This window comes from Onychomys torridus, chromosome 6, assembly GCF_903995425.1.
Source record: "Onychomys torridus chromosome 6, mOncTor1.1, whole genome shotgun sequence".
In the NCBI taxonomy this organism is placed as follows: domain Eukaryota; kingdom Metazoa; phylum Chordata; class Mammalia; order Rodentia; family Cricetidae; genus Onychomys; species Onychomys torridus.
The window spans coordinates 71,681,324-71,701,163 of NC_050448.1; the positions used below are offsets into that span (position 1 = coordinate 71,681,324).

At 46.9% G+C, this 19,840-nt stretch overlaps 1 protein-coding gene across 2 annotated transcripts in view; it reads right to left on the reverse strand.

The window, feature by feature from the left end:
• LOC118585482 (Golgi pH regulator) overlaps nucleotides 1-19,840 on the reverse strand; it is a 38,059-nt gene that overhangs the window by 6,265 nt on the left and 11,954 nt on the right. The window contains exons 3-10 of one of the 2 annotated variants that reach the window (XM_036190127.1): nucleotides 19,557-19,660; nucleotides 17,158-17,264; nucleotides 16,523-16,624; nucleotides 14,421-14,541; nucleotides 13,280-13,360; nucleotides 8,039-8,148; nucleotides 6,059-6,147; nucleotides 5,186-5,278 (exon numbers count right to left, since the gene is read on the reverse strand). In XM_036190127.1, coding sequence (XP_036046020.1) covers nucleotides 5,186-5,278; nucleotides 6,059-6,147; nucleotides 8,039-8,148; nucleotides 13,280-13,360; nucleotides 14,421-14,541; nucleotides 16,523-16,624; nucleotides 17,158-17,264; nucleotides 19,557-19,660 — 807 coding nt within the window. Of the gene's footprint in view, nucleotides 1-5,185; nucleotides 5,279-6,058; nucleotides 6,148-8,038; nucleotides 8,149-13,279; nucleotides 13,361-14,420; nucleotides 14,542-16,522; nucleotides 16,625-17,157; nucleotides 17,265-19,556; nucleotides 19,661-19,840 lie in introns of those variants that run through there. The other variant, XM_036190128.1, reaches the window with a different exon arrangement.

Below are 19,840 nucleotides of genomic sequence, written 5' to 3' on the forward strand. Positions count from 1 at the left end.
GAGCTGACTGTGGTGGCACTCGCCTGTAATCCCAGCACTTGGAAGGCCGCGTCAGGTGAGTCTCTGGGTTCAAGGCCAGCCTGGTCTACATAGTGAGTTCCAGTTCAGCCAAGACTACACTGTGAGACCCTCTCTCAGGACAAAATCCAGTAAGTGGGGGTCAAAAAATAAACAACAATAAAGCCTCAAAATAGATAAAGCAGGGAGCTGGAGAGAGCTTAGAGGTGAGGAGACCCTGCTGCTCTTGTGGAGAAGCCAAGTGTGGTCCCCAGCACCTACATCAAGTGCTTCACAACAGCCTGGAACTCCAGTTCCACAGGAGTCCAAGGCCCTCGGCACCATAGGCACCTCCAAACACACGCGCGCGCACACACACACATGCCTCAAGTAATAAAAATAGAGCTTAAAAATACAATAAGCAAATACTGATAGAAAAAAGGAAAATGCCTAAGTCTAGAGGACTTGGATTTTTTTTCTTAATAATTGATAAAATAAAGCCAGGAGCTGCAGAGATGACTTAGCAGCTGAGAGTACTTACTGTCTTGCAGAGGACCTAAGTTCTGCTCCCAGCACCCACATCAGGCAGCTCACAACCTCCTACAACTCCAGTTCAGGGATCCATCCCTCTTCTGGCCTCCATGGGCTCCAGGCATGCTTGTGGTGCACAGACATACATGCAAGCCAAATACTCATACACATAAACAAAAACAATAACCCAGAAATTGGTAGGACTATAGAAAACCTTATTAATATCATGCATGAACATTTACGGAACATACTAGGCAAGAAGAGTAGAATACACCTTCTACTCAAGGGCATGCTTAACATTCACTATACTGAGCTTAGCTGACTAGGTCTATCCAAACTATAAAACATATGTTCTTGTACATGGAATCAAATTAGGAATCAACCAGACAATGGTATTTGGAAGATTTCCAGATTTTTTTTTTTTTTTTTGAGACAGGGTCTCACGTAGCTCAGGCTAGTCTCGAGCTTACTATGTAGCTGAGGATAACCATGAACTTCTTTCTGATCCTGCACACTTGGATTACACAATGCTGGGACTTGAACCTAGGGCTTCAAGCATTCTACGCAAACACTACCAAATAAGCTACACTTCTAACGCCCAGATATTTTATTACACACTTATAACTACACTGAGACAGGGAAGAAATTGAGAGAAAAATCAGAAAGCATTTGGAACTGAAAGATGTACATCGAGGAGCGAATGCAGTGGAAAGGGCCCTTAAGACGTTTTCAGCAAGAACACCTTCCTAGAAAAGTCTCCAGTCAAAGACCTTAGTTTTCGGTAAGAGCTGACTCCAAACACGCAGAAGGGAGTATGAAAGGCTGACACACCAGTGAAACAGGAAGCAGGAAGTTAATGAACCCCCACCTGGTTCTCTGAAAAGTTCAATAAAGATCAACCAAACTCTATGGATCCAACAAGAAGAAAAAGAGGAAAGCTACAGGTTACCAATGTCAAGAACGAGGGAGACTGAGCCTCATGGCCATCAGGGCTATGACAAAGACAATGCCAGCGAGACGGCTCAGCTGTAAAACCCTTGGCTGTACAAGCCTGACAATCTGAGCTCCGACCCTAGATCCCACATAACGAGCTGGGTACAGTGGTGCACAACTGCAATCCCAACACTCCTCCTGCAGGATGGGAGCAGAGATGAATGGCCCGAGGGTGCACAGGATGCCTGGATACACACCTCATCAGAAACAAGAGGCTCTGTCCCAGTAGGGAACAGACTCACAGAAGCTGTCCTCCGCACTGGGTAAATGCATCAGTGAGAAACTCAGAGTCACCGACATTTGTCGATGTCGCATTAAGGAAAGATGCCAAAGCACTTCCCCTTGGAGTCATTTAAGCTGGAGAGAGTCCATGTGTGAATTCTCCACTTCACTGCCGTGTCTCCTGCCTCTCCGTAGGTTATTTCCGATCTGCCTGCAATCTGTTGTGTGAGTCTGAATCTGGGCCTGCCTGTCTGCTGTCTAATGTGTCCCTAACAAAGGGCTTTGCTCTGTATTTACTGAACAGCACAGAAAACATCACATGGGGAAGGAATTAGGGACACTCTACGGAAACTTTAACTGAGTTGTGTGAAGGATTGCGCTTTACTCCAACGACCCCGATGGACACAAACACACCAATGTTGTCTAGCAGTATCAATGCGCTGCTTCCAACATGTATGATGGATCAGTATGCTGCTTCCAACATGCATGGCGGACACTCATTTCGGAAGGTTGCTTTCCGCCTCTCTGTTGCTTTCAGCGAATGATGATCACGCCACATACAAACACACATGCACTGCTCTCCGGGTCAGGGACATGGAAGAGCACATGACCGAAGATCACAGCCATGCATTAGCTTAGTCTGTGAAAGCTGGGAGACCCACGGCAGGTAAGGGTAGCTGCCACACTGTCCTCTTAAAAGCTGGTCAAACTATCAGTAGGTTAGCAGTCTTAAGGACCTCAAGGTCTATCATTGGATGTCTGTGAGGTCCAGAGCACGTTCCAGTCTCTCAGAACGTAAGGGACATTTTCACAACATCATACCACCATGGTCCTTACTTCTTCACCTGCTTCAGTACATGCACGCGTGCGCGCATGCACACACACACACACACACGTGCGCACACACACACACACACACACACGTGCGCACACACACACACACACACACACACACGCGCACACACACGCGCACACACACACAAGGAGGGGGAGAGAAAGAGGGAGGGAGGGAGGAGAGGACAGAGGGGGGAGTAGAAGCATTTGGAGAAGCCAGACTCCTCTCCTGCTGCCGGCAGGACGTGACCTGGTGTTACCGCTAAGGGCAACTGTCTGCCAGGTCTGCACAAGGTTGACACACCATTAACATATGACACAGCAACACTTGTAGGCACGTGTGAGAGAAATCAAAGCATGTTCACTGAAAAACTTACACGTGGATGTTCACAACTGCATTAGTGATAAGGGTCTATAGCGGACACAAGCTCGTCATCCAGTGAGTGACAAACTAAATGTGGCACCACCCTTCAGCCCGGCAGGCAGCAGGGAACAGCACAGCACCATCCAGCCAGTGAGAGGATGGGTGTGGTACAGAAAAGACAGACCTCAGAAGCATCCCGCTAAATCAACGCCTTAACTGGGTGATTCCGCCACCAAACAGCAGCAGAGGGAAACCCAGACACAAGTGCTTGCCTGAGCCCGGAGCATGGGATATGCTGCGTAACTGCTAGTGAGTTTGGGATTTCTTTGGGTTTAATAAAAATGCTCAGAGCTCGGGAGGCAGAGACAGGCAGATCTCTGTGAGTTCGAGGCCTGCCTGGGCTACCAAGTGAGTTCCAGGAAAGGCGCAAAGCTACACAGAGAAACCCTGTCTCGGAAAACAAAAACAAACAAACAACAAAACAAAACAAAACCCAAAACAAAAAATGAACAAACAGCTCAGTACTCAACTGAGGTAATGGTTTGGTAAAAGTGTTCAAACCTGACTATGGCGACAGTGCACAGCTCAGGCCTGACTACCCGAGTTCAATCCCCGGGCCACACCAGGTGGGAGGGAGAACAGCCTCCAAAGCTGCCCTCGGGCCTCCACAGGGGCACCTGGGCGGGCGTACAATCCCTTAGTGACGAAGTTGAGTGCTGTCTGTCATATCAGTCAGATGCCCAAGAGAAAAGAGAGCATAGGGCTACACACAGACTTGTGCGTGTGTTCACGGCGCCACACGCAACATCCCCAAACTGCAAACAAGCAAATATCCACGACTGGTGAATGCATTTGCAGACTGTGGCACAGCCACGCCAGAATCCTCCTCAGCAGTAAGAAGGAATACACTGTAACACAGACATACTTCCACAATCGCGCTGAACACAGAAAACAAGACAAACCAAAGCAAGGCAGAGAAAGTACGCACGCTGTCTGACCACATTCACAGGCACATCCTGAAAGCGTAAACTAGTACACGGGACAGAGAGACAGACCAGCGCCGCCTCAGGACTGGAGATGTGAGGAGGCGGTCTAAGGGGCACGGGAATTTGGCCACAAGGGGTTTTCTCTATCTGAACCGAATAACAACAGCTGTGGACAACTGTGCATTTGAACACATGCAGCTCAGTATAAGCCAGTTACACCTGCATGCAGCTGTTGAACAGGAGACACGCCCCCTAGAGGCTGCAGCTCAGCAAAGATGGAACAGCACCTCCACGGTTCTCTGGGAGGAATCACGGAGGAATCACGGTTTACAACATCCTCACGAGAGGGTGCTACTGACATTAGCACTGCTGATCCAAAGCCCCCACTCGTCGACACGGATCAAAACCAGCCAACGAGCTGACAAAGCTGTTCTTTGTGCAAACAGCTCCAGTGGGAAACTCAGCCAACTAGAACATCAAATCAGCCCTTTTCCTACAACCACAGGACACTCACGGCACCACCGCTGAGCCAGAAGCAGAGAAATCAGTCCACGATGGAAAAATCAAATCCCTGAGGGACAAGCAGAGCAGTGAGAGCAGGAAACAAGCAGACCCACAGAAGCACAGTTAGGAATCGATTCTGGACCTAAGTCTGAGGATGCACGTTATCAAAAATGGCAAGTGGGTCTACTTGAGCTGACAGTTGGGGCTGAGGTGAAATAGTTGGGTGCTCACAGGCATTATGGAAAAGTGTGAAACAAGAAATGCTCTCTGCTGACTCCAGATGTGCAACTGAGCTCAAGGTCATCAGTCAAGCCCATCCACCTAATGTCTGCCACTCCCGGAAAAAGCCACCGAACTCTGAGACGGCTCAGGGGGAAAGTGTCTGCCACTTGCAAGTCTGAGGAGTGTGAGCCCCAGAGGCCCTTCCCCACCCAAGCTGGACATGACAGCCTGAACCTGCAAGCCTTGCATTCCTCTGTCAAGACAGCAGGTGGATCGGCTCTGCCTGAGGCTCGTGGGCCAGCTGGCCGGGAGGACTCAGCTGGTAAGGAGAGACTCTGCCCCAGCAAAGTGGAAGGAGAGAACTAACTCCCCAGAGCCGTCCTTTGACCTCTACATGTGAACCCGCACTCACACACGAACTTGTTATTACTAATAAACACTAACAAACAACAATAATAGAAATAATACATAGCAGATATTAACACTACAACAACAACAACAGTAATAATAAACAATCCTGTAACATACATACCATGAAAATTTTCCAGACACAGTAAATAGAGAAAAAGTAACCCAGGAAATTGAAATACTTCCCCTTGAAAGTTTTGGAGTATTCAATTCTTTCCTAAAGAAAACCAAACACAAAACATGGTTTTTAGCAAAAGGCAAACATTTTCAGCAGAAGCACTCGCATGCCAATGACTCACTGTTGAGGCTCAGCCAGAAACGACACACATGGGGTAACGTTAAGTGATACTACCAGGGCGACCTGGGCTGAGTGCTGACTCCCAGCCAGGGACAAGACAGTCTATTCCTGAGAGCGTCCTAATCGCCACAACCCTCACGAGGTGCGTTCTAGAACCTTCATCTTACAGATGAGAAACTGAGTCTTAGAGGGTAAACAACTTGTTCAGGGTCAGGTGGTGACTGGGCTCAGCCCTGTCTCCAAAGCACATGCTGGCAACCCTCCACCCTTTATAGCCACCCTGGCAGTTGCCCTCAGAAAAGGCTAGGGTCGTTGGCAGCCTTAGGTTTGTGTATTTCAATCATACTGAATTTTAGGTGTGCCTTGGGAAGTTACCAGTAAGATAGGGACCCGTCGTCACTCTTGTGATGGGGTTAATCTGTGAGGCAGTAAGAGGAACTAGGGGTGACCATCATTATCCCCGGCCAGAAGTAGGAAGTGGATGCACCAGCCTCTGGGTGTTGGAGTCTCCTTCCATCCCTCCAGTTCTCTTGTAGAGAGGGTTCTGGGAATGAGTTACAGTCACAGGAGAGAGTCCCTAGACATAAGCCACTCAGCTTACACAGGAGCACTGTCTGGTCACAGAGGACTCTGACAAGCCAGGAGGTCTTATCCTCTCTTCAACCGTGGTAAAACCATAGCTGTCTCCTTGCTCTGTACCTTAGTAGCATACAGATCAGCTGTTTCCAGAAAAAGCTGTCTGCTTAGTTCTTCCAAAGCATCTACTTCCTGTTGGATAACAGTCAGATCTGGCAGAAAGTGGGTATCAAGGTTTAAATCACAGAGACATTTCGGAAAACAGCAGGAAGAAAGACCTGCTCAGCCGTTCTACAGGGCAGATGCCGGGAACTGCCTGAATTTCCCACCTCAGCCAGCAGGACTTCGGGGCAGTGCTCCGGCCTGACAGGGTGAAGGGGCACCCTGCAGACAACTGGTTTCTCAGACAGATGCTTTCCTGTGCTTGGTTTTTACTTTTTATCTGTCAAATTCAATCTCCAGGGCCTCCAATGGCATATAGCACCAAGACCTACAATACTGCTGCTCCGTGCCAGCAGAGTAATCTGTGCTGGGGATGCAGAGCACAGTGCTGGGGGTGCAGAGCACAGTGGTCACCGAGTCTCCAGGTTTTAGTCACTGCCTCCTTTAGTTCTTCATTTACTCTCCCACATCCCCACAAGACAGCTGCACCCATTTCTCAGAGAGGTAAATAACTTGCTCCAAGTCATACACCTAGGCGTGGATACATGGTGCCATCTGTCTACCCGCGGGCCTGCTCTCTTTCCACTGCCAGATGCTATCTTCACACCTCAGTGAGGAGTGCCGCACTTCTCCCAATTAAAGACACAGCGGCTCAGAGCTGCCACCATCCTGATACACCTGTTGATATATTTCTTAGCCTACACTTTTTTTTAATGAGTTCTAGAGTGATAAAGACATGAAGACAGTCCCAGTAATTCCAATCTTCCTTCCTTTGTGAAATCAGCAAGTGCACTTCAGTTCTTCCCCTCAACAGTGGCTATCAGCAGCCTATGGCACTCAGCGTCAGGGTGGAAGAGCCATAGGTCTGTCTCCCTTGAGTAGGGAGTGAGCGAGTGCCCTGAGGTTCGACTCATCGGTCTATCACTTAGCACTGTCTGGAAACAGGGTACACAGAACAGATGCTTCGGGATTACTTGTTTTTCTTTTTTTAAAAAGATTGCTTTTACTTTTAGTAGTGTGTGTGTGTGTGTGTGTGTGTGTGTGTGTGTGTGTGTGTGTGTGGTGTGTGTGGTGTGTGTGCATATGAGCACAGGTGTCCTCAGAAGGCAGGTGTTGGATCTCCCCAGAAACAGAGTCACAGGTGGCTATGGGTCACTGATATGGGTGAGGTGCACTCTTAGCCATGGGAGCCATCTCTCCAGACCCAATGACTCATTTTCCTTTTCCTGCCACAGTGCCCTGGCTTTCTCTGTCTTAGCTGCAGCCATCAGAATGGTGGGGCATAGCCTATCACAGTAGTCTATGTCCTTCTCCAACCAACTTATCCGGGTGAGAGGGAAGCAGGAATATGTCATCTCCTGTCAGCCCTCAGTGTGACCTAACAGTCCATGGGGGTCACACGCAAATGTGGTTATCCTCGTATGGGAACTGGTGAGCCTCCAAACCAGCAGGGCCAGGATCAATCTATTATTAACCCAGTCACCCTGGCATTTTAAGGAGGACATGGTGCTACTTGAGATCTGTGTGGGCTCTAACTGGGTTAGAAATGGGCCCCTGCCGCCACACGCATGAACCCCCACTGCTGAGGGAGCCACCATGCTCTGCGGTCTTGCAGTACTGAGACAGAGGACAGCAGAGTGGAACAGGTTATGAAGCTGAGGCCACAGTTCTGCTCCCACATTTGCCACAAACCACGGTGTGACTTCTCCTCTGGGCCTATTTTCCCATCTGTTAAATGCAAAGAATGACCTTACAGCTTCCCTCCAGCTCAGAGACAATGCCTCTGTGGCTAGCTACAAGCGTAGGGAAGGTGATGTACCCCTGGACTTCCTGTGCCCAGTGCGGGCCAGTCTGGACCCTGATGCAGTCAGGGCACCCGAGGGGACTGACCCAACACTACTTTTTTCGGGTCCCTAGTCGAGAGTACGGGATAAAGGATACTTTCACTTCCTGCGGCTGACGCGGTCACGCTCTTCAGCACGCCCCAGAGTCCCGACGGCTTGTTCTGCACCTCCCCCCTCTGGAACATGGTTCTCCGTGCCACAGCCATCCTGAAATAAAGAAAACAGCAGCCTGAGCAAAGAAGTGGTCCTCAGCCTCATCCCTCCACCTTCCCTAGTCACAGCGGCGTCGCCACTGGATCAGGAGTTAGGAGGGAGAAGACACTCCCAGAGGTGATGTGGCCTGGTCCGGGATGCAGAGAGGGGAGTAGGCAATACATCTGAGAACTGGTCTGCCTCTTGGAAGCTGAGAGTCCACAGTTCACTCCTCACTCTGGATGGTTGTGAAGCGGATTCAGTAACAGTCAACCTCGTCCCGCCATATTAAAATCATCTAAAAACAAACCAAGTGGCTAATAAATCTAGCTAGAGAAGCAGACACAGAGGAGGACACAAGGCCAAGCGGGCAACAGAAAGGAGAAAGAAGAGCACATCAACAGGACTCCTGACTCCCCGAGTCCACCTCCTTCCATGACTGTCACCCAAGCCACTGTGGGATAAAGTGACCGAACGACACCCTCCCTCCACCCTCCCTGTCCGTGGGGACTCAGTGGCACACTGTGGGACAGTGACAGAATGACATCCTCCCTCCACCCTCCCTGTCGGTGGGGACTCAGTGGCCCAGTGGCAGCTGCTGGCAAGTTCCATCTTAATACTCAGAGGTATTAAGAAGAAGGCCCCTGTGAGCTTAGAGAACACACAAATGATTATCTGAAGAGTAGAATGGGCCTGAAGTCAACCAGGGCGAATCTAGCACAGACAGAAGAGCAGTCTACAGAGAAATTCAAGGTGGACATTTCTGGGTGACAAGAGATAAAAATGGCTAAGAGGAAGCAGCAGCATTGGCTTCATGTCTGGGACTCTTATAAAAAGCACCAGGGGAGCAATGGCCAGATGGCATTTCTGTGGGCTGAATTTTTAAAGCACCGGTTAGAAGGTCATTCCCAACAATGGCTGCTGAAATAGTTTCTTCCTTAGTGAGCTCTGGCTGGATAATGGAAGAATGAAACGGCCCCAAAGCTTGAGCTTCCTGCCTTTCCTGACATATTCCCTGTAACTCAGCATGTTGGGAAGGCATGAAAAGGAACCAAGAAAAGGCTCAGGTCCACGATTCGGGCAGTTACTAATGGGAACGTGGGACAAGCGTATGACGAGGTGCCCCGCCATGCAGCCCATAGTTTCCTTGGGCTCGACTCCTGGGATCATGGCAGGGCAGCTGAAAGGGAGCACAGAAGCCATTTCTGCTGTCCTTGTCAACATCTGAAGGCTGTGGCGCGGCACTGGCTGCCTGCCCATGTGAGGGTGAGAGATCCGTGCTGTGCACTCTCAACAGACAGACAACGAATTACCAGAAGCAGAAGTTGGCTGTGCACAGACAAGTGCCTCCAGTTTTAGACAATTCACTTTCACTTTTGATTTTATCACCCAATTCTAACCCAGTTTTGCTCTTGGCAAATAAGTTGCAGACAAAAATAAACATGTCTTTAAGAAGAAAAGATGAACAGTATCACACTTTCTGAGACGCGCTTTTACAATGTATTCAACCAAGCACATAAGTACTTTTTCTACCTGGCTTTCCTACTAAGGAAAGCCTCTTCTTCCTAAGGCCATCTTGGAACAAGAAGAAAGCTATTTGCTATTGGTTGGCTGCTGTTTAAAAATTAATACAAACCACAAGCATGTGGCTGAGGTCTGGCGGATGCATGAACGAGGAGAGTCTGAAAAATGTCTACTCCGCTCTTAAAGAACACAAAACACCTTAGTTCAGGAGATCGTTTGGCCTTAGATTCTTGATAGGTATTTTAGATAAATACACTGTTAGGAGTTCTTAGAAGCACACAAAGAAAATCATTTTAGGAACCAGCTAATATATACACAGAAGCTAAAATATCACCAAGACTTCTTAAGCCATGGATGGCTTGACCTTTGGAAAAGTTCTTGACTTTTCCAAGTAGTTTTTGTGATAGTAGCTGGATTCTATCCCATTTTCCTGCGGCTTACAGCACCTAGGCTCTGGCGCAAAGTCCACAGCCCCTGCGAAGGACTCAGATTCTGTAGCTTGAAGACTCTCTGTGGTTCCTCTCCTTACAGTAGCTCCTAAACTTCGGGTCATTAGACCTGAGTTCTACCTTTGTAGTTAGAGTTTTCCTGCCTGGCCCAGTCAGGACAAATCTCTCTTACCCGCCAGTCCCATAGTCGCTCAGACCCAACCAAGAAAACACACAAAAACTTACATTGTTTAGAAACTGTATGGCCATGGCAGGCTTCTTGTTATCTACTTCTTTTATCTTAAATTAACACATTTCTGTTAGTCTATATTTTGCCACATGGCTTGTGGCTTACCAGTGTCTTTACATGTTGCTTTCCATGGTGGCGACTGGCAGTGTCTCCCTCCAGTCTTCTACTTCCCAGAATTCTCTACCCTCTTGTCCCGCCTATACTTCCTGCCTGGCTATTGGCCAATCAGAACTTTATTTACACAGAGCGATATCCACAGCATACCTTCTCATAGCTCACGCCAGAAGGCTTTCTTTTTCTGTCACCTGAGTGTGTGCCCAGCCTGCACAAACCTCAGGCAGCCATTCAGGCAGAGAAAGCCTGCATATCTAAAAATGTGTGCCCAGCAGTGTTAAGCTTCTTGGGCTCTTCGGTGCTTCCTGTGTCCACACACTGTTGCATGGTGAGGCAGGATCTGGGTGGAACTGCCATTACAATTGTGGAGCTTGGCCCTCTAGCACGCCAGGTTCCAACACTTCACTTTCACTTTCCAGGTATCCTGCTAACCTGAACTCCAAGGAGCACACTTAGACAATAAGCTTCCAGCGGTTACTTGATGTTCTTCTCAATTTTTTTACCTGCTTCTGTTCATTTACCAGTGACTTCAAATACTCATCTTTAAGATTCTCTGCAGAAGCCCTGGAAGATTCCTCTATGTCTGATTTAAAGCATTGAGGGCTGGGGCTTGTTTCCCTTGGATGCATTTTGTCACCCTCCAGGTCAGTTGAAAGACAGCCTAGCAGCACCCAACTCCAGAGGTTCAGACCTTTCCTCCCCGGTCCCATGTGTGCCCCACCCCATCTTGTCCACCACAGACACTGTCCTTGCGGGCCACAGTGCCATGCTCCTCCACTGCTAAGTCTAAAGTGGTTTCTGGTCCCACTCCTCCCCAGCTCTGGGCATTTGTCAAAAGGTCCCTCTATGCGGTGCTATGCGGGAGAGTCCTAGTGTTGTTAGATGTCTCTTAGCTCCGGGGAGAAGGCTGTGCTGATCAAGGCTGGCTGGGAGGCCAGTTCCTCTGAGAGCCTATCTAGTCAAGTGAACCTTACAGGACCCCAAACCACCTTTGATTCGGACCAGACAAGAGTTTAGAGAAGAACTGGGTGGCAATGTGCCTTAGTCTGAGCCAATTCCTAACCACAATTACTATAAGATGGGTGAGAGGGTCCATCTACAACTGCCTTAGGTCTGATTCTACCTTAAATATCAGTTGTGTCTTTTCATTACTAGAAAGAATATCATACTTTTTACATTTACATATAAGTAGCATATATGTAAGTAAAGTAAATGTATAGCCACATGTCTACCTCTCATATTTCAGTAAAGACATGTACAAATGGAGACAAAATTACTCAGTAAATCAGCGCCTTCCTTGTCATTCTGTCTACTGCCGTCTCTCCCAGTAAGGTCCGTCTGACTTGACTACGGATCAAGCTGTAGAAATGCGCTGAAGGAAGGATATGAAATACACAACTACTTGTCAGCTCCAACTTACTACTGGTCCTATGTGGATAACAGCTCTAATAAAGTCAGCCGACTTAGAAGCTTCATGGGCCGGGTGGTGGTGGCACACACCTTTAATCCCAGCACTGGGGAGGCAGAGGCAGGTGGATCTCTGTGAGTTTGAGGCCAGCCTGGGCTACAGAGTGAGTTCCAGGAAAAGGCGCAAAGCTATACAGAGAAACCCTGTCTCGGAAAACCAAAAACCAAAAAACAAATAAATAAATAAATAAAAATAAAATAAAATAAACCCAAAAAACCCAAAACTGCCACCTCCTTTCTGGTGTGTGTGACAGGGTTCTGCCATGCTGTCTGTGCGCACTGTACACTTAATGCAGGCTTACCGTGACACAGATTTTCACAAACATGCCATGTATGCTACAAGTACTTTCCTGGGTAATTTTTATGTAGCTTTTTGATGGTTTGCTTTTCCTGCCTTAGACTGAAACACTCCACTGTAGAAGGAAGGGTCTCAAGAGTTTCTAGAATTCAGCAGACACAAGACTCAAAGAAGTCCCTCCTACAGCTCACAGAAATGCTGAGTGACTGCTGGAAGGAGGAGTGTGTGCGTGTGAGTGTGTGCGCGCGTGTGTGCACATGCAGGCAGATGGATGCTCTTTGGTAGAGAAGTGCCTTGAAGCTGCAGGGTTGGGGTCCACTGTTAGAACTTCATGAGGTGTCACCCACACTGGGCGGGCTTCTGGGTGACCGAACTGCCCGAGTCAATCCTGCTCCTGTGAGTGATCTCAGTGAATGCCCAGGCTCCCCAGGCTCCCCAGGCTGGCTGTGGGTGGATTCCTCTGCTCTGTCGCCGCCTATTCTATTGGGGTACACGGGGAAACATACTGTCTTCTCTATTGGGGTACACGGAAAACATACTGTCTTCTCTATCGGGTACATGGAAAACATACTGTCTTCTCTATTGGGGTACACGGGAAACATACTGTCTTCTCTATTGGGGTACACGGGAAACATACTGTCTTCTCTATTGGGGTACACAGGAAACATTGTAACAGAAACAAAAACAATGGCTAGGAGACTTCGAGGAGTTGGAGAAAAATAAGCAAAAAAAAAAAAAAAAAAAAAAAAAAAAAATCCAAGACAAGCACGGGAAGGTTTGCAAAACTGCAGGACAACAGCCTTAAAGTGCCTGACTTCGTCCTCTGCACAGTGACACTAAATAAAGGAGTGAAAAACAAATGAAAACAATAAAAACATCCTCCAGATATCAAACATTACTCTAACAACTGATTCAAAGAGAAATGTTGAAATGCAGAAAGCAGAACTTGGGAATTTTCTTCATCTAAGGCAAGATCATGTCTTTGGTGGCGCATGACCCTAAAATGAAAACGAGGAAAAAGACCCTCTGCAGCTCTTTACCGTGACCACGGTGTGCCCGCCTCACCTTTTCTTTTTGCTTATGATCATGTCCATGGTCTGCAGCAGCCGCCGCTCCAGTGCAAGGATATCTGTGTCCGTCACGTTCCTGCAATGAGCAAGACCTTAGCGATGCTCTGGGGTCCCACCCGTGGGCATCATGCAAACAAACCATCTGGCGAAACATAAACTCCAATCGTTACTCAACAGCTCAAGGGTCTGTTTTTCCAGAAAACATTAAAATGATTCCACTAGGCTAAAATGCTTGCACTGTTGCTTTTTATAGCTAATTTTCCTGTTGTCCAGTAGAGGGCACACCAAGCCCTCACAGTCTTTCTTAGCTTTGACCCAGACACATTTAAAATATGTTTAATGGCTAGAGAGATGGCCTGGGGTTAAGAGAACTGGCCAGGCAATGGTGGCCCACACCTTTAATCCCAGCACTTGAAAGACAGAGGCAGGCGGATCTCTGTGAGTTCGAGGCCAGCCTGGTCTACAGAGTGAGTTCCAGGACAGTCAAGGCTACCCAGAGCAATGCTGTCTCAAAAAACAACACCAACACCAAAACAAAACCGAGAGAGAATGCATACTACTACAGAGGACCTGGGTTCCTGTCACCTTCATGGTGGCTCAAATGTCTATAACTCCAGTGCTGGAGCAGCATCCTAGACTTTGTGGGCACCAGGTGTACATACAATGCACATACATACACACAGGCTCTCATATACAAAAGATTTTTAAAAATATGTTTAAATTGGCAATGTCTTCTACTATTCAATGTTAAGGAGGAACCAATTACTGAAGTTGGGATAAGTTCACACTGTTGTCCACTGGAAATGTGCATTTAAATAGCATCACTGAAAGGGCATCAAATTCACCACTCAATAAAGGAGCCAGATGTGAAGGCACATGCCTGAATCCCAGTGTCCAGGGGGTTGAAGTTGGAGAATCTAATTTAAGGCCAATTTGGGCTACTTGCTAAGTTGCTTTTTCAAAAGAAATAAGAAAAGAAAGTGACTGGTTAGAAAGGCTTCTGATAAACACCCAGGGACACAGAGGAAGAGGAGAATAAAAAAGCAGTCCTAGATCTAGTATGTGAGTATTAAAGATGTGGCATGACACACATGTTCCAGTAACAGTGAAAAAGGAAAGAACAAAGTATGCATTACCTAAGGAAGTAGGACATGTATGTGTACGGGCAGTTGACAGCACCGAATCCGGAGAGCAGAGCCATGAGCGTCACCCCGATCACGCCCACCCGGCTGATGAGTTGTTCTATGGACAAGATCCCTAAAAACATTAAAACACGTCTGTAGCAGGAATCTTAAAGGGTCTTATTAATAAAACAAACTTGGGGCCAGTTATTGGGGTGAATGCTGGAAGATCAGAGAAGCAGAACAAGCCAGAGCTACCTCACCTCGCCAGTTCCTGATCCTGTTTCCTCAGCCTGGAAGCCTCTGTGTCCTCACCCGAATGGGTCTCAGCTGAACTGCTGCTAGAAGCCTAACAGCTTAACCAGCCAAATGCTGCTAGTTTCTGGTCTTCATGCCTTATATATCTTTCCTTTCTACCATCACTCCTGGGATTAAAGGCTCACTTCTTGGGATTAAAGGCGTGTGTCACCATGCCTGGCTGAACTCACAGAGATCCAGAGGGATATCTGCCTCTGGAATGCTAGGATTAAAGGTGTGAGTGCCACTGCCTAACCTCTATGTTTAATAGTGTGGCTTTTCTGTTCTCTGACCCCAGATAAGTTTATTAGGGTGCACAATATTTTGGGGAACACAATACCACCACACACATCAAGGCAGGCAATCCACACAGAGCAGCTTCCAGCTGTGCCATGAAAGCCAACATTACTTAAAATATCTACCAGTACCTGCAGCTTATACAAGCCTAGCACAACGTGTGCTTTAGGTTATGTATACTGTGCCCTTGTGTATGCCTGGTGCCTGCAGAGGTCAGAAGAGCATTAAATCCCCTGTAACTGGAATTATGGATGGTTGTGAATTATTACATGGCTGCTGGGAACCAAATCCAGGCCCTCTGCAGGAGCAGTGAGTGCTTCTAACCTCTGAGACGGCTCTCCAGCTGATGAGCATATTTTTAATTATTAATGACAGGCTGCTGAATTTTGCCTTTGCTTATTATTTGAAATGCTGCAACAGATATTGTTATTTATTTTTAGATATAATTGGTTCCACTACATATGCCTCCATCACTTGGTTGATTTCCTCATCTGTTTGCACACACCCGTACCACAGCACACATGTTGTTAGGGACATGTGGGTCCCAGAGACGGAACTCAGGTCATCAGGCTTGGCAGCAGATGCCTGTGCCTGCTAAGTCATCTCACCAAATGGCCGTGTGCTTTTAGAAACCACATGTTTCCTCTGACCAAATGAAGGAAAAAGTTTCTTCCCCAGATCCAAGCTCCCGGGTGATGTGCACACATGGAAAAATGTTGCGAGGTGTGCAGACTGTAGACACTGGTTCACTAGCATTTCTTTCCAATCCTTTTCTAGCTTTTCCTTCTGTACTATGGGATCTGGAAAGCACAAAGCTCTTGCATTCCCAGACTTTCTTGAAACTAAGGCTCAAATGTTTGCAGGTTTCACCAAACTGGCATGCCCATGGGAGACATGAACAGTGTAGGGTGATGAGCGGCTGGCTGGGCACTTGCTGCCAGGCCTAACGACTTGAGTTGACCCCTGGGAGCCACAAGGTAGAGGGAGAGAACGGATGCTCGAAAGATGTCCGCTGACCTCCACGTGAGTACCTTGACATGTGCAAACCCACCCACAAGTGTCAAGGCAAATAAAAAAAGGTAGGGCCTATCAGGAAGGCATGCTCTTGAGAACAGTGACACCCAGGCACCCCCTCTTCCTTTTCTGTATCTCCTGGCTGCCATGAAGGACGTTTCCTTTGCCATGTGCTCTCACCATAACGCACTTCTCTCAACAGACCCAAAAGCAACAGGCCAACTGACCGCTGATTGACCTCTCATACTGTGAGCCAAAACAAAGCTTTCTGCTTCTTAAGCTGATTAACTCTTGTTACAGGAACAGAAAGTTGACTGGCATTCATATATCCTCTACAATTCCTATGTAGCTGAATTAGCATTCGATGCCCTTAGAAAGAAGGACAAATTTTATTTTGAAGTCCAATGTTTTGAGAGAAATGACTTGCTCTGTTTCCCACAATCAAAGTTTAAAGGTTATTTTTTAAATTAGAAAAATCAAACCCTTCTTCCCATTCCCACTCTACTCACCATGCTTTGGGCTGAGTATGGGAAATGGGTCTCCCAGCTTCCAGAAGAAGTACATAAAGGTCAGCCATAAGAGACAGGAAAAGAGCAGGCGCTGTTTGTGTACTGAGATGGGAGACGAGACTATTAGGGAGGGCAGGTACTTAACAGCTTATTACAAATATGAGTTATGTAATGAACACACAAATGATGGAAATATACACTTCTTTGCGGAAGCATTCTTACCACCGTTAGAAAATCTTTTCTTGTGTGTAATTAGGAAATTTGATATTTTAGTTAAGAATGCCTTCTCTTACTCAGTTTTTATAACTATTGTTTTCATTTTTTCTTTGAAAATTTCATATTTTAATCATATCCTTTTTCTCCCCCAACTCACCCACAGATCCTCCTCAATCATTTGAAAAATGTTGCTAAAATTACAATGTGGACTGAGTTCAAGGGGACGTTACAGAAGGGGCAATCTGGCAGGAGACACAATTTACTTTTCCAGACAGAACTCATTTTACGACTGCTTTAAGATGCTGTGCTGTCCCCAGATACCAGTGTAGTAGAAGAAATCCAGGAATGAAGATGTCTGTAATCCACTCACAATAGCATGCATCCCAATCTATGTGCTGACAGAGAAGGCAAATACTCACACAGTTGGATGTTACTCACGATAAAATAACCAATGTAGAACGGTACCATGAAAACCAGGATGAGCAGAATTACACACAGGTTCATTTTCCAGTGGAAATAACGGGAGCTGAAATCAACATCAGAGTCATTTGCAGGGAAGGCTGCTACCCTCATTCTGTTAGTACTCCAAAGGGCCCCTGCTCTTGGAGCCCATACCGAATACGCCCCATCTACTCAGCCAACCAGGCTGTTACACAGTTGGGCACCTGTACTCCTAGCACTTGGGAAGAAGATGCAAGAGAATCTTCATGAGTTTGAGGCTAGCCTGGTCTCAATAGGACACTATTGAAAATGAACAGCCTTCCCAAGAACAGGAGAAATTTATTTCAAACCACCTATCTAATTAGGGTTAGTTATTATCTCTTATAACTCAGTAGTAAAAGGAGTGCAGTTAAGTATACAACTGGCAGAAAATACAGCTCCATGGCAGAGTAGTCACCTAGCATACGTGAGGCCCTAGGTTCAGTTCCCAGTGCCACAAAGGGAAAGAGGAGAACAAAGCATAAAAGTAGACAAAAGGTCCCCACAGATTTCATAACTTAACAATGTCCTGAATGTTACCCTTCCCAAAGAGACTTCCATGGGTTACCATTTTCCCTTATAAATGGCAGGCATCAGGAACAAAGAACCTGTACGTGACAGTGAGCCTACAGGAAGGTCATTTAGTGTAGATGTGTTTGTTTGCTCTCTAAATCAACCCAGCTAGAATATCTAGAGAGGCAAAGGAGCTGCATATCCTGTAGGCGATCTACATGGTATTTCAGCTGGCTTCTGGAACATGCTAGGAGGCGGTAGATTTGAAATCCAAGTGTTATTTGTATTGTCAACCAAAAGTCAACCACAGGGCCAGAGAGATGCGTAGTGATTAAGAGTTCTTGCAGAGGACCCGGGTTCAGTTTCCAACACCCACATGGTAGCTTGCAAACCACCCATAACTCCAGTGCCAGAGGATCTGATGCCCTCTTCTAGCTAACCTGGGTACCAGGAATACACATAGTACACTTAATGTGCATGTAGGTAAAACACTTATACATATAAGGAAAGCCAATCATATGTTGTAGCTGGTCTTTTGACCAGAAAATAAAGTGATGTCTTTTGAAAAAAAAAAAAAAAGGATCCAAACAACACTCTGCATTTGAATAGGATGCCATACACCCTCTATTTAGAGGTAAGTCACAGGTAAACTCATATTCAGAGGCAAAACTCTCTTCTGAAAGCTATTCTGAATTTAGTGAATGCAAGATAGACCAGGTGATCAAGGTCCACATTTCTGTCCACAGCTGGGCCAAATGTTGGTGTGAAGAAACAGCTGTAAGTGCAGAAATGTTTCAGCCTAAACAAATCCAGCCTGAAAAATGAACCCAAAGCAGAACCAGACTTTAGAGGCACTCATTCCTGCACTCTAAAGTACACTAAAGAATATGGGAAATGCACACCAAAGTAAGACTGCTTCTAACTGCACAGGATTAATGAGGAGTTGCAGGTTGAGGGCACAATGTACTGCAAACAGCAGGTGTGTTCTTATCACTACTACTGCTCAGATCTATGGTCAGCAAACTAGGACCCTGCACCTAGCAATTCCACAAGGATGTTTCACTGGGGCAGGGCTGTACCTGTTTGTTTACATACTGCCTATGGCTGCTTCTGCTTCATAATGGCAGATTTGAGTATTATGATAGACACCCTATGGCTTACAAAGTCTGAAATACTTATTATCTGATCTTTTGTAGAAAAGTTGGCTAAATTCTTCTCAGAGAGTAGTAAAACATCTATGTTGTGATAATGCAATTTAGCAAATAGCATAAAAATTACTTGTCCATTCTCCATAGCTCATCCAGACAAGGTCTGGATTATTACAGAACAAGTCTGGAAGTAGGGGGTCACGGCTCTGCCACCGAGCCCCAGGAATTACTTTAAGACGACATTTTCAAAAACATTCTTCATTCAATCAACCTGACTATATGTAGAAGTAACTAAGGTAGTTAAGAACCAGAGGTCAGTCTTCCTTGAAGTCCCTAAACAGCTGAGGAATTTTGATCTTTTCAAACAGTGGTCAGTTGGGAGGCATAGCTAGCATGAGTCAGAGTCTGAGAGACAGAAAGCTCCTAGCAGTGAGGCCCAGGACAGGGGCTCCTTGTAGCCTCATGCTCAGTGGGTTCTGCCGAGCTAGTGGTCAGGGCCGTTCCCCTGGAGACTTCTTTGCTGAACCTGTTACTAAGTAGCCATACTTTGAGTGATCACTGCAGCTCCTAACCTATATCCACACGGTAGAAACTCTCTGCCATAAGACCCAGGGGACATGTCTACTGTAAATAAAGGCCACACACTTCTGGGGAAAGGCTGTAGGACTGGCACTTACCTGCTGTTCAGAACTCCCAAGATTTCAAAGATGATAAGCTCAAACATGGTGCAGGAAAACGCAAACGTCACGGAGAAGATGACCTGCACGACATACTGCCGCACCTGTTAAAGGCGGATGCAGAAGCCAGTCATTTCCTTGCCTGCATCCGAACTGATAATCTTCCTAGACACGTCTGAAAACCTGTGCTGAATTCTCGAGTGTTTGAAGCAGGAACTCGGGTTAAATGGTCGAAGGGGGCAGCACTTGGACATCATGGCTGTTCCTACTGGAATCTTCTGGTT